The 16,598-nt window shown below is 42.1% G+C and overlaps 1 protein-coding gene across 4 annotated transcripts in view; it reads right to left on the reverse strand.

Moving 5' to 3' along the window:
• Positions 1-2,633: 2,633 nt before the first annotated feature.
• Positions 2,634-16,598, reverse strand: part of LOC141069485 (catechol O-methyltransferase-like) — a 102,004-nt gene continuing 88,039 nt past the window's right edge. For all 4 annotated transcript variants that reach the window (XM_073559077.1, XM_073559073.1, XM_073559074.1 and 1 more), the window contains exons 2-5: positions 14,653-14,932; positions 13,128-13,321; positions 12,475-12,606; positions 2,634-5,510 (exon numbers count right to left, since the gene is read on the reverse strand). In XM_073559077.1, coding sequence (XP_073415178.1) covers positions 5,331-5,510; positions 12,475-12,606; positions 13,128-13,321; positions 14,653-14,932 — 786 coding nt within the window. In that variant the 3' untranslated portion in view covers positions 2,634-5,330. The remainder of the gene's footprint in view (positions 5,511-12,474; positions 12,607-13,127; positions 13,322-14,652; positions 14,933-16,598) is intronic.

Genomic DNA, 16,598 nt, shown 5'->3' on the forward strand with positions numbered 1-16,598 from the left:
GTAAGGAATCCTGACATCATCTTCTTTAGGTCTGTGTTTGTGTGGGCTGCTATGCGGGACTTGTGCAACGCACGCAAAATCCTACTAGCGCACGGCCAGCGCACGGTCTGTGCACCCTATGCTAAAGATAGGATGTGCAGATCGCATGCAGCGATGTGCGACACTAGGCGGAGATGACCGGAGGGGGTGCGGCAGGGGGCGGGACTTAGCAGCACCATGCGCTGCGGGCAAAAACGCTAGTCTGAAGCTAGCCTTACAGCCCAAAAGGTACACATAGTCACCTTCTCTTGTTAATGCCACTTCTGTATAAAGCTGGACTTCCACGTTAAGTGCCAAGTGCATTCCCCCCCTTTATGATAGCTGGACTTCTACACTTTAGTGCTGTGTGCATGCTCTTTCTTAATATCGCTGGACTGCCTCATTAAATGCAGTGGGCTTACTCACATACTTTCTGCTGGACTCCTATGTTTAGTGCCTTGTACACACCTCCATTATATTACTGTTATACTGGTTATTAGAGGTCATGCCCAGCTCTTCAGTTACTCTGCACATTTCTATATTGAGCTGTGTTTTTGTTACAATTGTAGGAAATGCTCTGCTAGTTTTGCTTTACTTGCATCATTCCATATTGTGCTGTCTTTTCGTTACAATTGCAGGAAGTGTTCTGTTAGTTTTGTTAAACTTGTTACATATACTTATTTGCATCAACTTTGGTCTCAGTGTCATATTATCCCATGCAATCAGATTCCGTAATACCCATCTAATTGTTAAAAGATACAAGTTAGTTAGATCATGCACTGCACATGATCTAACTTCCTAGTGCCTGGTGACCCGGATGTCGTCCACCATGGCAACGATCAGTACCCTGCAATGTTGGGACTGCTCCTGGCACTGAGAGCCGGGTGTCAGCTGTCAGTAACAGCTGACACCCGGCAGCGATCACCAGCGCACAGCACCCTGTGCACAAGCGATCGACATGAAGTACATGCACTGCATCGGTCAGGAAGTCTTTCCCGATCATGACGTACATGTACTACAAATGTCGGGAAGGGGTTAATAGGAAAAAATACCTGATCAAAGCCAAAGGACAAGACAAAGAGGTATTACGAACACCGTCCAAAGGGTTAGGTAGCAGAAGATTAAAACTCAGAACAACAGAATGAGGCTAACACTCACCAGGAAGCAGAAACTATGTGCGGCTGGGATCAGGGGCAGACTGCTCAGTTAAATTGCTTGGACAATCTCCAGAACACCGAATACCTGGAGAAAGTCCTGCACCTTCCAGTCACAGATTAGACAGCTGAGCTGTCAATCAAAGCACAGACAGCTCAGCACGCCCATCACAGGACTGAACAACCAAGCTGTCAATCAAAAGACTGGCAACTCAACATGACAGTTTCCATAGGACAGCATAGCAATCACTCACTGAGCAGAGGAATCGTGTCAAAGCCATTCAACAAGGAGGCATTTGGCTTGTAGCAGTTCCAATAGAAGTGGAAAAGGACGTCCACTAGCTTCATCAGCAGACCTTGTGTGATGTTTTTTTCCTGTTTAGTCTTCATAATTACACAGTGCGTCAGCTAAGTATTAGGGCTAAATGGGCTGCCCGACAACTCATTTGATTATCTGTCTACTGATTTCAGGAGAGGAGAATCTCCCATGTGTGGTGCTGCTGCTTTGGACTAAAGGGAAGAGAATTTACGGTAAGAAATTAATGATATGCAGCTACTGCAGAAGTTTATTATGCGGATGAATGAATGGAACTGCACACAGAGATGGGCACATCCACAGTTTGGGTATGTAACTGGGCTGGTAATTTCAGCGTTCATGTGAAAGCAACCAAAGTTACATTTGCACAATGTTGCTTTTGCTTCACATTATGGCTTATTGTAATGGCATTTTATAAAAGATGTTTGTGGGAATATTTTCAGATGTATTCACAAATGGCCGATTTCTTGCAAACATTTTCTGACTGAAAAGCCCTTCCTTATTTTCAAATGTTTAATAGTTCAGCACCAGGCACATGAATTTCACCAAACTCTTTTAGAAAATCTTCCTTGTGTAAAAATATCTTAAGATAAATTTCATGGTATTCACAAACTATGGATGAAGATTCAGGTCATTTTAATTCCAGCACAAATACATTTATTCTTAACGGCAGCACAAAATGTATTAAAGATGACATTATATTTGCTGCAACATACTGGAATAAATGTTCAATAGCATGAGATATTGTGCTGTAAATATGTCACAAATTTTGTCAAATTTATTACGTATCATATAACAGGATAATACATTTTATTCAATTTGCTCCAATTGTTACGTTTCTGCGTAGGATTAACACGCATACAAATACAGAATCCCTTGTAATATCCATATTGCTCCAATAGTCATTTAAGAGTAATAACAAATCTCTGATATTCTAGGGTGGTAAAGGAGTTAATAGAAATACCAGTGGTTATGGGATACCAACCACTATTTCTGGTAAGAAAGGGTGCAAAAGAATAATATTGGGGTATATTTAAAAAATGTCTAATTTTCACTGCCTAATTCTTATTGATACACTTGACCCTTGTTGGAGAGACATGTTTTACCATTCAGAGATAGTGATAGAATTGCAGACAGACACCAGCAACAGTTCAAGTGAATTTTACTCACCAGGAGGCATTGAGCTTGATCGTTACAGTAGCTCTTCAAGAGGTAACAGGCTTAAACATAAATGGAAAGTTGGTTTACCTCAACGAGCGAACACTGGAGACACTTTGCTGGCACTTGCAATATTCTGCTGGCAAACATGTCGGCAGCAATTTCATCACACAGACACAATCTTTTTTGTCTCCACAGTCCTGCACAGAACACATCTATGGTGTCTGTCCCAGTCCCTTCTCATAGTCACCTCTCCTCACAGTGGTACACAGGAGTAGCTCCTGTCTAGCAACATGCACACTTGCGGCCTAGTTACTCAGTTTTCACATCACAATTCCTGACACATAGGCATTTGTATCTCTGATGAAGTAATTCTCTTCACACTCAGGCGCAAGATGCTTATTTAGCCAACTTTACAGTCGGAAGAAGCCTCCATGTATCTAATCTTCCTTCTATAATGGCTACTATCTTTGCCCTGTCAGCAGATACTCTTCACTCATAGGAATAAGCCTCTTTCCTCCACTCTGTGGTGGCAGTCCTTACCATATATTTGTAATGGTGGCTCTCTTATCCAGGATGGTTTATTTCTTCCACCTGGGGCAGACTGCAACAACTGCATTTTATTAACTATTTATGCAGATTCATGACTCCTGTTATTCCATGGCCCGCTGTCTATTCAAATTAGACCCCCAGCATTTCTCCTAAAAAACGTGTTGGCGCGCACAACACCAATTCCTCGCATTACACTCGCATCTCTTCACTTAATCTGTCACACAATAGTCGCAGCGCACATATAAACATATGGTATAGTACAAAACACTGTATTAAATATAACAACAACATATCCTAATATCAACATGGCATTAGCACAATCCCAAACAATTTAAATTTAAGAAGTAGCAATGGGCCTTCAGATAGCAACAGTCTGTGATATTCAGAAGAAGGCGGCAAACCCAGATTCAACCCTTGTACATCCCACAACTGGCAAAAGTCAGGGATGGAGATGATGTTTCTTTACCTTTATATTTTATAACCTATTTAGCCTGTTTTAGACATTGAAACTGCAAGAACTAGTGGAAGATTTCATCTCTGAAGGTCGCAGAATTATGAATGTAGATCTGGGCTATAATACATATGGTAAGTAATATATGTATTTAAACATTTTATATGGATTTTTATATATGCGTGGCATTGCATCCAAGTTAGTGACTTTTGTGAAGATTAGTCTGCATTCTTGTGATTTAGGACCTTATTACCTGTTTGAAGGAACCGTATTTTTCAGACTATAAGACGCACTTTTCAACCTCAAAAATCTGAAGGATAATGAGGGGGTGCATCTTATAATCCAGATGTACCTGCTATGACTTTGGATGGGGAGGTGGGGGAGCGGCATCAGCAAAACAGCAGGTCACAGAAGGCTAACCCCTGTGCCCGCTCCTAAAGACAAATGAATATTCACTTCTGTCCATGCCCATGAGATTGGAGAGCAGTGAATATTTATTTCTCTTTAATAGCAGACATGCTGTTAGCTGCATCTGCCTGCTTCCTGCAGCTGCTTTGCTCTGAAGTGTGTCTGCTACTTAAGGGATTGACTATTCACTGATCTCCACTCACATGGGCGTGGAGAGCAGTGGATATTTATTGATCTTTAATAGCAGGCACAGTAGTCGCAGCAGCAGCCTGGCTTCCTGCTGTTAAATAGAATGAATATCCACTGCTATCCATGCATATGGGAGTGGAGAGCAAGAAATATTCATTCCCTTGAGTAGTGGGCACATGTGATCGTCCGACTGCTTCATGAAGTCAGCGGCTGCGACTACTGTGCCCGCTATTTAAGATCAGTGAATATTCATTGCTCCACATGCCCATAGTCCCAGCGTGGGGAGCAGTGAGTATTCCAGAAGCTGTCCACGGTTTGTAAGCAGTGTATGATGTCACTACCATGAGCTGCTTACAAGCATAAATTAGCTGCTGACATCAGAACAGTATGCTGCGAGGGAGCGCAGGAAGGTAAGTATAATGGTTTATGTTTTTTAATGTTTTTCAGATGGGGACCATGCATACCAGGATAGGGATTAAGAGGGTATGTATACCAGGATAGGGATGAGAGGACCATGCATACCAGGCTAGGGATGAGAAGGCCATGCATTTCAGGATAGGGATGGGTGGACCATGCATACCAGAATGTGGATTCAGGGGACCATGCATACCAGAAAGGGGATTGAGTGTACCATGCATACCAGAATGGGGATTGAGGGGACCATGCATACCAGAATATGGAAGAAGGAGCCATGTGTACCAGGATAGGGATGAGGGGGCCATGCATACCAGGATGGGGATGCGGGAGCCATACATACCAGGATAGGGATGAGGGGGCCATGCATACCAGGATTGGGATGCGGGAGCCATGCATACCAGGATAGGGTTGAGGAGCCATGCATACCAGGATAGGGTTGAGGAGCCATGCATACCAGGATGGGGATGAGGGGACCATATATACCAGGATAGGGGATATTAGCACAGATTTGACCACAGTTTTTGTTTCAATTTTTTATTTCTATTTTCTTCCTCTAAAACCTAGGTGTGTCTTATGGTCCAGTGCATCTCATAGTCCGAAAAATACAGTTCTTTCTAACATCTTTGTTGCCAGAGCTGGAACAAGCTCTCCAAAAGGACTATAGCATCTATCCTCTGAATACTGCTTTTTCCAGTGCATCTTTCTCATTCATGTATTCCAGAAGTGAAGGATAGTTTGTGCAGTCATATCGTCCACAGGTACGGACATATTCCAGGAATTCAGGGGCACCTGGAACGATGACATTGTCTGCGAGAACAACTGTGCCCTTTTTTAGCAAGTTGCACTTCTGCGGAAAGAAAAGAAACACTTGTCATGAGTGAACATGCAATATTAAAGCTTCTGTTGTCAGAGAAATAAAAAAACAACACCAGCAGCTTAGTTGTTCACCAAAGTGGCACTTAATATAATACCTAGGCTAGTAGTACAGTGTGAATATTTCTGCATGTGGCGTTCATACTCAATGCTGAATAGATAGAAATGGTTTGAAAATTTTCTTTCCATTTTTAAATTGTTTGCATATCATTGACATGTGTAATGATCTTGCGATTTCCCTAACTTCACAAATTCTTGGTTGTACAATTTCAATGCTGAGAAGTGTACATTTTAGGTACCCAGTGAGGTAGCAATTGGCATTTAAATCCTATTAACATCAATGCTAAGGTAGAACACAAGCCTAACACTATCTCAATATAGTCACTATCAGGGCGGTAACGATCATGGTCGCAGAGGGTGTGATCATAAACGGGCTCTGTAGAAGGGGGGTCCACCGACGCCAGCGACTATTTCAACTGGATGTGCATTCAAGGAAGCACATTCAGCTGAAATGTAACGTGATGCAGAGATCCGCTAAGTCTCTGCACTGCAACACATGCCACTAAACAATCAGAGGCAGGCAGCTCAGGATGGAGGACATTATTACTGGAAGGGACCCAGGATAGGAGACATTATACCAGGAAGGAGCCCAGGATGTTGGACATTATTACTGCAAGAGATCCAGGATTGGGGACATTATTACCTGAAGGGGCTCCAGATGGGGGACGTTATACGTGAAAAGGGCCAAGGATGTAAGACATTAGTACAGGATGGGGGACATTATTACATTATGCTCTTTACAGGATTTACAATGCTGTAAGGGCTCATACATCTGAAAAAATGCAGGACAGGGCCCAGGTCCAAATTTTACACAGGTGTCCATCTACTACTATACAGTTGTTGATATATTTTATGACTCTACAAAGGGATAGTACCTATTATATAGAAAGGACATAATGAATGACAGCTTCAATTTTCCATAGAAAATCAACACGAGTGAGATGTGAGTGGCAAAATTGATCTTCATCCAATAAGTGTTCAGGTTTATATATAAAGCTTGGCGTTGGAAAATATGACTAAAAATGATGATATGGTCAAAATACTTACCGTATATACTTGAGTATAAGCCAAGTTTTTCAGCCTCTTTTTACTTAGCTTATACTCGAGTCACGGGTCCCACTTAACTGGTCACGATGCAGGGTGGAGGTCCCTGGCATCTCAGGACGATGTAGTTGCATCCCTGCAGCCTCGGTCAGTGTCCCCGGTGGCTACTGCAGGGCTGGCGGTCAGCGTTGGCAGCAGGGCAAGTTCCAGGGTCCTAAGCAGGCGGGGACACCGGCGCGCTATGGGAGTCAGGTACCGGGTTTGCCACTTGCTTAGGGCCCCGGCACTTACAATATTCACCTGTCCCCGTTCCACCGCCACGCGCTGTCTTCAGCGTCCTGCAGTCCTCTGACTGTGACGTTCAGGTCAGAGGGTGCGATGATGTAGTAAGTGCGCGCCCTCTGCTGAACGTCACGGCAGAGGACCTGGAAGACAGAGCGGAGTGCGGTGATGGAACAGGGATCGGTAAATATCACCAGTGCTGGGGGCCTGAGCCAGCGGCGACACCGGCACCTGGCCCACATAGCGTGCCGGTGTCCCTGCCTGCTCTGGACATCGGCACCTGGCCCCCAATGACAAGAGGTGAGTAAGTAATTTTCTTTTTATTTGCAGCAGCAGCAATACATGGTCCGTATTTATCTATGGAGCATCTTCTTAGGCCACCATTAACCCTTGTGCAGCATTTTATGGGGGGGTATATATCTACGGAGCATCTTTTTGGACCACCATTAACCCTTGTGCAGCATTTTATGGGGGATATTTATCTATGGAGCATCTTCTTGGGCCACCTTTAACCCTTATGCAGCATTTTATGGGGGTTATTTATCTATGGAGCATCTTTTTGGACCACCATTAACCATTGTGCAGCACCGCCCTCGGCTTATACTCGAGTCAATAAGTTTTCCCAGTTTTTTGTGGCAAAATTAAGGAACTCGGCTTATACTCCGGTCGGCTTATACTCGAGTATATACGGTACTTGCCTAAAAATTGTGCACACGGGGTAGTCCTCAGTCGACTTTTCAAAATATGTTCACTGTGAATGCTGCATCATTTCAGAATAAAACATATCTGGCTGCAATCGCAAAGCCAATGTTTCATTCATACAACCCATTGTTCAAACAGCATTAATTTGATGACAGGTTCTCATTAAATAGAATAAAATTTGCAATAACAGGAGTGCTAGGCTTGTTAGCAACGGCGAAGCGCACTAAATAAAAATAAATAATAAAGTGCGTTAGCCACTCGGGGTCCACCGTGCAGTAGGTGTTACACCGCTGCTAGGTACTGACAGAGGAACAATATGGCGGTATGATGCGCACAGGTTCAACTTCACCCGGAGTGCGCAGAGCGGGCTCTGTTCACACACGGAGGTGCCGATATGGCGGTATAATGCGCACGGGTTCAACTTCACCCAGAGTACGCAGAGTGGGCTCTGTTCACACACAGAGGTGCCGCAACAAAAACATACAAAATGCCAAACCTGTTAGTGACACAGGCCTCAGGTAAATGCACACATGGTATCTGGTCACAGGAGCAGAACCCAAGACAGAGGAGCTGCGTCCCTCTAGACCTACCGTGTGTGCGGCGTCTCTTCTGCGAGAGCCAAGAAGTGCTGCAACAATAGCACGGCGTAGGACACTGCCGCTCGACGACAAAGCCAGAAAGCAAGCGCAATGTCGGATGCTAGCGTAGCGGTGCAGTGTGCACAGTGGCTTAAGGCTTGCCACTGACTGGCGCTGACTGCTAAACTAATTCCCTATCCACATGCGTAATATCAGAGGGAAGGGGTTTTATAATGAGTCAGTCACCAGAAACATACATCCGTCACCATTCACACATAGCAAGTATAGTCTATACTAGCGCATGGCCGAACGGTCATGACCATTTTTTATAGCCGTGCGGGACCTTCCAGATCTCCGAGATGAACCAATGAGATCTGGTGCAGGACCTGGGCACATGACTCCCAATCTCCAATGGGAGATCGTCTCGTGAGCATGCCCAGTAGGAGCACAGAGGAACTTAGTCTCTGGAGCGGTCTGCTGCAAAGTAATCTACACTGCAGTAGATAGACAGCAGGAGACCGCGGAATGTGAGGCTCTGGATTCCTGCAGAGCAGATGCAGAAACCTGAAGCCTAACAAGGATATTCTAATTAAAAGTGAGAAGTAACAGTACTAACGGTCAAACAGTAGCTGCAGAATCAAATACATTTTAAGGTATGTAAAGATAGTAATTTGTAATATTCCCCCTGTGTAAATCTATTGTAAGACCACATATTAAATTTTGGGATTTGGTTTTGGGCTTCAAATTAATAAAGGGTGTTCAAAGGCCCTCACATAGATTATGAAATGGGATTATGAGGTTTCTTTTCTAAAAAGACAATGACAAATACTTCGGACTTGTTCAGCTCAGAAAAATGAAGTGATCTCATTTACATGTATAAATATATTTGTGGGCAATATAAAAAATTGTCAAGAGATTTATTTTTTTCCAAAAACTTACATGCCAGCAAAGAAAAGTGTTAATTACAGTTAGAGTAGTCACTTCTTACCTCCAGAAATATTAATGGAAGATAATATATCTATCATCATTTATAAAAATATAACTTATAAAAAAACAAATGTGTATTAACACAGCAGTAAGTTAATATGTAATAACACATGTAAAAACCATACGTAGTTGATATTTTTTTGTTCAACAAAGTATATAAGCCATCCCACCACGACAAGGTGTACCCAATCCGGCTGGCCCCTATCTCTTCTAACACAATCAGACACAGGTCTTGTTTTGCCCCATCCACTGTCTACAGTATTTGGAGGTGTGTTGGCATGTTGCAAGGTGAGTGATTAGAGATAGGGACTATCCTAAATGGGTTCCCGTGGTGGGAAAACTTTTACGCTTTTTTGATTAAAAAAAATGTCAACCAAGTACCTTATGTTATTTTTTACATGTATTGCTATTTACTTACCTATTGCAGTGTTTTGACAATTTTTTTTAATTGTAGGTTATATTTGTCTGTCAGTGGCACAGTGTATATGTGCACTTACATATTATACTTATACTACCAGGTGTGCTGGCCCTTGTTTTTACCTCAGTATTTTGTACTTGGTAAATTTGGGTGTGTGCCCTTCCCCTTGGGCTGTGTACCATACCGATTCGGTTTTCCACAGGCAAGTGTTAAACAGTCAGGTATAGGTCCTGCTCAGCCCTCGTCTATTTTGAAGCCTGTTGGCACATAGTGAGGTGAGTTACTACAGATAGAGACCATCCTGATTGCGTACACAGATTGTCGCAGTGTTATGGCTTTTATGCTTTTTTGATCAAAAAATGTCAACTAAGTTCTCTATGTTTTTTACATGTACTATTACCAGTTACTTACTGCAGTGCTTCTATGCATTGATTTTATTCTAGGTTATATTTGTTTGCTAATGACCACAGTGTATACAGTATGTGCACTTACATATTACACTTTTACTAATAGATGTGCTGGCTCATATTTTATGTTTAAAATTTATAAAAGACTAGATGCTATTTGAATGCCAATGGTAAAATAAATTACCATACATACTCTACTATAAGCCGAGTTTTTCAGCACATTTTTTGTCCCAAAAGAATGGAGGGAAAGTGGCAGCGGTGGAGCAGCAGGTCACAGAGGCAGGAGCCGGCTGCTGCAGCCAACTCCTGTGCCCACTGCTAAAGAGAAATGAATATTCACTGACTGGCAGTGATTATTAATTTCTCTGTAATAGCCCGCACAGCGTCAGGTGCAGCCGCCGACTTCTAGCAGCGGTTGGGGGATCACGGGGCCCGCTAAAGAGAAATTAATATTCACCTCTCTACACTCTCATAGGTGTGGAGAGAGGTGAATATTCATTCCCTTACGTAGCAGGGACACATGATTGCCCAGTGGCTGCAGCTGCCACTGTGCGCACTACTTAATATCAATGGATACTCACTGCCCTCCACGCACAGCACATAGTCCCGGTGTGGAGAGCAGTGAGTATTCCAGAAGCTGTGCTCTGCTTATAAGCAGCACATGACATCCCTGCCATGCACTGCTTACAAGCATAAAGCAGCTGCTGGCACTGGAACAAGACGCCGCAATTGAGCGCAGGAAGGTAAGTAGGATGGTTTATTTTTTTTATGCTCTTTTGATGGGAACCATGTATACCAGGATAGGGATGAGGGTACCATGCTTAGCAGGATAGGGATGAGGGGGCCATGCATACCAAGATGGGAATGAGGAACCATGTATACCAGGATAGGGAAGAAAGCCATGCAAACTAGGATGGGGATGAGGAGGCCGTACCACAGGATGGGAATAAGGTGGCCATGTACACCAGTATAGGGATGAGGAGGCCGTGCATACCAGGATAATGATGAGAAGGCCGTGCATACTAGGATGGGGATGAGGGGACAATGCAAACCCGGCTTATACTTGAGTTAATAAGTTTTCACAGTTTTTTATTAGGTGCCTCGGCTTATACTCGAGTATATACGGTCTTAAAATAACCTTTCACCAAATCAAAATCATATCTGAAGAGATAGTAAATCTCTCTATATATAAAAGTGAATGTATGTATGTATGTGTGTGTGTATCACCAACCAATCACGAAGCATCTTTCAATTTACCAGAGCTGTTCAAAAGAAGCTGTGCTGTGATTGGTTGCTATGAGCAACAGTTTTCCTTGCAACCAATCACTAAGCATCTCTCATTTCACCAGAGCTGGTTAAAAGTAGCTGAGCTGTGACTGGTTGCTATGAGCAAGTTTCCCAATTGACAACACCTCAGCAGACACTGACATTGTGGGAGAAATCTAGGATCCCTGGGAACATAAGCTCCCAGCCATTGTCTGCCCCCCTGAAAGCAGCAGAGAGCACATGACAGAAATGAATCCCCCCTCCCTGCCCATATCCCTATCAAACATCCTCCATCCTGTAGGCACATCTTCCCTCTTAAAGGGATCATTGGTATGGAAATCAGAGCAAATCCATCCAGGGCTTTGGTTTTGACCCCAGGCCTCTCTTAAAGGGATCCCTGGTATGGAAGTTAGGACCGTTCCACTCAGTGCTCTGGTTCTGACCCCAGGCTGACGGGATAATATGGGATATTAGGGGTAGTAGTCCGGTGGCTCTGGCTGATGGGATGATGTGGGATATTAGGGATAGTAGTCCGGTGGCTCTGGCTGACGGAATGATGTGGGATATTAGTGGTAGTAGTCCGGTAGCTCTGGCTGACGGGATGATGTGGGATATTAGGGGGAGTAGTCTGGTGGCTCTGGCTGATGGGATGATGTGGGATATTAGTGGTAGTAGTCCGGTGGCTCTGGCTGACAGGATGATGTAGGATATTAGGGGGAGTAGTCCGGCGTCTGTGATGGGATGATGTGGGATATTATTGGCAGTTGTCTGGTGGCCCTGGCTGACGGGATGATGTGGGATATTAGGGGTAGTAGTCCGGTGGCTTTGACAGGATGATGTGGGATATTAGGGGTAGAAGTCTGGTAGCTCTGGCTGACGGGATGATGTGGGATATTAGGGGTAGTAGTCTGGTAGCTATGGCTGACGGGATGATGTGGGATATTAGGGATAGTAGTCCGGTGGCTGTGACGGGATGAGGTGGGATATTAGGGGTAGTAGTTCGGTGGCTCTGGCTGACGGGACGATGTGGGATATTAGGGGTAGTAGTCCGGTGGCTTTGGCTGATGGGATGATGTGGGATATTATAGTGAATGTGGCTATGCGTTATAATTTGTTATAACTAACCGTAGTTAGTTACTATGCCCGGGCAGCGCCGGGCTCTTCAGCTAGTATACAATAAAAATACACCCTTACCTCCAAAAGTTTAGTATCTTCTGCGTATTTATCCTTCCAGTGATCCACAAAAACAAAGTCTACTGTATCTATTTCATATTTCTTCTTCAGCTGAGGAATAATGTTGTGTGTACTTCCCTCTATTATTTGCACCTGAAAAAAAAAAGTCGACTTTTTTTATTTTATAACTGACCACTGATTACTCTCGTCATCTATCGGCAGCGTGCAGTGGACAAGTTGTATGATAACCATCAGTTCTCTTTGTCAGTAACAACAACGTCTACAGACTGTGGGTCACATTTACTAAGACAGTTGTATTGAGGCCAGTCAAGGTGCTCGACATTATTTCAAGGGGTTTTCTGGGATTCAACTAAATTACTGCAGTCATTTTGTGTAAGTGCAGATTGCTGATTCCTGACAGTGTATAATGAACACAATTACAGGATTCCGCTCTGCTGCCTGCTCGGGCAAGAAGTCACGTGGCGTCTAGGTTCTCATCTGATTTCTCAATAGAACATTGTCAAAATAAAATGAAACACTAAGTACCAAGGAACTAATGTACACGGTATTGAGAGAAGATGCCATTTTATTGTACATGACATAGCCAACTTCAGAAAGTGAACAGCTTTGGTTTGGAGAAATCAACATTTTTCAGATAAAACGTATAGAAATACCTTGTCATTAACACCTGCAAATTCTACAATCTGTTTAGCTATTGCGGCATATTCTGTATTAAATTCCACAGTAAATAAACGAGCTCCAGGCTTTAAAAGCCGTGCAATGCGGACAGCTGAGTAGCCACAATATGTGCCCAATTCCAGGGCGAGATTTGGATTAGTCTCTTTCACAATATTATCCAGGATCAAGCCTGTAACAGAAAACGAGTGTGAATAACTAGTAAAATGAAAATGCTCAAGCTTTTCAATGTACATGAATAATGTCAGCATTATAGGCCGGAAGCCAGCATCTTCATATCTACCACTCATTATTCTCCATGACAACACTTTGGTTGATATCCATATAACTAGTTGCGTAGCAGCTGGTTGAGAAGAAATGACAACTTTCCTAATGACAAGGTTAAACTTCCAGTGCAAAGAGAAAAAGGTGGTGTCATAGGGACAATGGAGCAAAAGAGGTGCGGGTTTTTGGCTATGACTTTGTGCAAGTGATTTGTAAAGAGTATACATTTTTTTATACTTTGGCCACATTTTACTTTTTGTTTTACAGATGAGGATTTAATGAGAACAGAACTAGTAACTAAGAGACAATGGGGAAAATGCTAATTTCTTTCTTTTTCTCTTTTGCAATTCAGCATACCGTAGTTGGTTTACCCAGACAAGTATATACCTCCAGATACACTGTAGTTTTCTTTATATAACAATACAGCGCACCAGGGCCGGCCCGAGAGATTACGGGGCCCTAGGCGAAACTATTTTGTTGCGCCCCTACTATTCTTGGCAGTAGATGAAAACTTGGGATATAAATTTAGGAGCAAAATAAACCACAATCACAACAACAATGATTAATTAACTCTCTCCTAACTCTTTAATCTTCTGAGAAGTTGTATAGGACAAATATATACAAAGTGATCAATAACACAAAACAAAAACGACCATAGGTATTTAAAATTTTTGTTTCCTTGCCTTTTTTTTTTTTAAAAGGATGACACTAAGTCACCGAGATTAATTTGTTTAGCAACTTCAGATTCTATCGAAATTGTTGCCAACCCAACCAACCTCTCTTGCGTCATATTTGCCTTTAAATATGTACACTTTTCTTTCCATCCCTAAAACTTTTAGACTTTGGAAAAGATTTTTTTATAATTTTTTCTATTTTTTCCCTGGCGCCCCCTTTGGGTCGGCGCCCTAGGCGGCCGCCTAGTTCGCCTATACGTTCGGGCCGGCCCTGCAGCGCAAGTTCAACTGTCTAGGCATCCTGGATTAGAAATTCTGCTATGGGGCCCCGTGATTTCTATGTACGCCTATGCTCTGAGCTCATGAAGTATGTGGATATATGATGCCATAAGTGACCCCTTTGTGATTATAAGGGAGAGGGGAAGGTTGTTCGAATTCTGTACATAAAGAGAATCAGTCAGTAGGACCAACTCTCCTAATCTGTCTATATGGGCATGCAGGTCATAAGAAGCTGAATAAAATGTACACATATACGTATGCATTTAATTTCTTTACATATTCTTACCCTTTTGGTTTCCCACATTCATAGCCCATTCCTTTTGGTTACAGTATTTATCAATATTATCTACGACACTCTGGGGGTCTCCAAGCATTGCATTATCCAGCACATACTGCAAAACTCTCTGTTCCTTGGTTTGATTCGTGAAAAAATGTTTGACTCCTTCTATCACTTCATGTAAAACAATTCGAGTAAAAGCTCGTCGTGGACCATGTAAAACTATGTACAAAGTTAAAAAAAGCAGAATACTTGCTGCAAATAGGAACAGTAGGTTGAGATCTATCATCTGCATGAGAAAAAAAAAAAAGACAGTACATTACAAAGCGAGCTATTTACTTGCTTTAAAGGGGCAGGCTCATCATAACAATGTCTTTTTCTCTACACCATATGCACTATATTAAAATTATAACCAGACAATTATTTAAAGACAATGCATATACAATGATAAGATAATGACAAGGAAGTAGACTCTAACAGCTATGTTCATACCACTAGCTGTCGTTTACCCATATGGCTGATCAACATCCCAAAAAGCCAGTTTATGCTATCAGACGTAATTGTACAAATATAACTGATTATCATAACGAAACACAATTTCTAATTAACCAATTTGTAGCTAAAGGGTATAATATAGAACTACTTGAGAGAACAAGGCAGCAGGTAGATTCTATGCCAAGATTTTCATTGATCCATAAACCCCCTTTAGTTAACGATCCAGCTACGATTCACGAACAAATTTATAATCTACCCATCATCAACCAGTTTCATGCAGGCCATAAGGCTTTTAACAAAATCATTTGTAAACATTGGTCACATTTACAGGGTGATAAATATGTGGGTGATTTGCTTCCAAATAAGCCTCGATTCGTGTATACTAAAGCACGAAATTTAGACCTACGATTGGCACCCACGACCAAGATGAGTGGCTCTAGCACAAATGTTAATCAAACAGCCCGTGTAAGCTCAAATCCACAAGGTTTCCAATCTTGTGGAAAATGTGCGTGCTGCATTAGAACAGCAACTTCTAAAAAACTTCATCATTGCTTCACGGACTCATCCAACATGAAAACTTTTTATATTAGAGATAGAATTTCTTGCCATACATCGGGTGTCATATACATTTTAAAATATCCTTGTGGTAAAATCTATGTTGGAAGAACTAAGAGACCCCTACAGGTCAGAATCAAGGAGCACCTTGATAATATTAGAAAAGGATACAAAGGACATCCACTATCTCGTCATTTTGCTGACATTCATAAGCGATGTAGAGGAGTCTCCTTTATGGGCATACAAATAGTCCGACCAAACCTCAGAAGGGGTGACTATCTCAAAGCTATGTCTCGCGTAGAATCCAAATGGATATACACCCTGGATAGTTTGGCCCCAATAGGCTTGAATCATGAAATAGAACTATAAGCTTTTTTAGCTTTTTTTTTTTTACCTTTTTCACCTTTTTTACTTTCTTCACCTCTTCATGTTTCGCACACCTCTTCTAAGGGCATTACGCCCTATTAATATTTACGATTATTTAGGTTCCCTTTTTCCCTCGCAGGGTATTTTTATGGATGTTTTAAAACATATTTTTGATATGTTTTGTATGTTCACACTTCTTAATCCTTAAACATGATCTGCCAACCTCATGATATGGCAAATAATAATAAAAATTTTTTTTTTTTTTTTTCCTTTCTCAAAAAATTTTTTTCCAAAAGTTCTTTTTTTTTTCAAAGAGTTTTTTTCCAGTGTATAATTATACATTTTTTATGACATTTTTTATGATATTTTGAACCTATTGAGCAAACTAATAGGGTTCAAACTGAATTTAATATCTGAAGGTTAGAAAGGAAATGCAACATCAACTGTTATTCACTGTCCTATTAAGGGAATAGAAGAATCCAGGATATCTATAAACAGAAAGATAGTGAGGAAACACTTAGCTAACCTAAATGAATTCA

Source organism: Dendrobates tinctorius, unplaced genomic scaffold (genome assembly GCF_039654945.1).
Source record: "Dendrobates tinctorius isolate UK_male_01 unplaced genomic scaffold, ASM3965494v1 ptg000265l, whole genome shotgun sequence".
Lineage (NCBI taxonomy): Eukaryota > Metazoa > Chordata > Amphibia > Anura > Dendrobatidae > Dendrobates > Dendrobates tinctorius.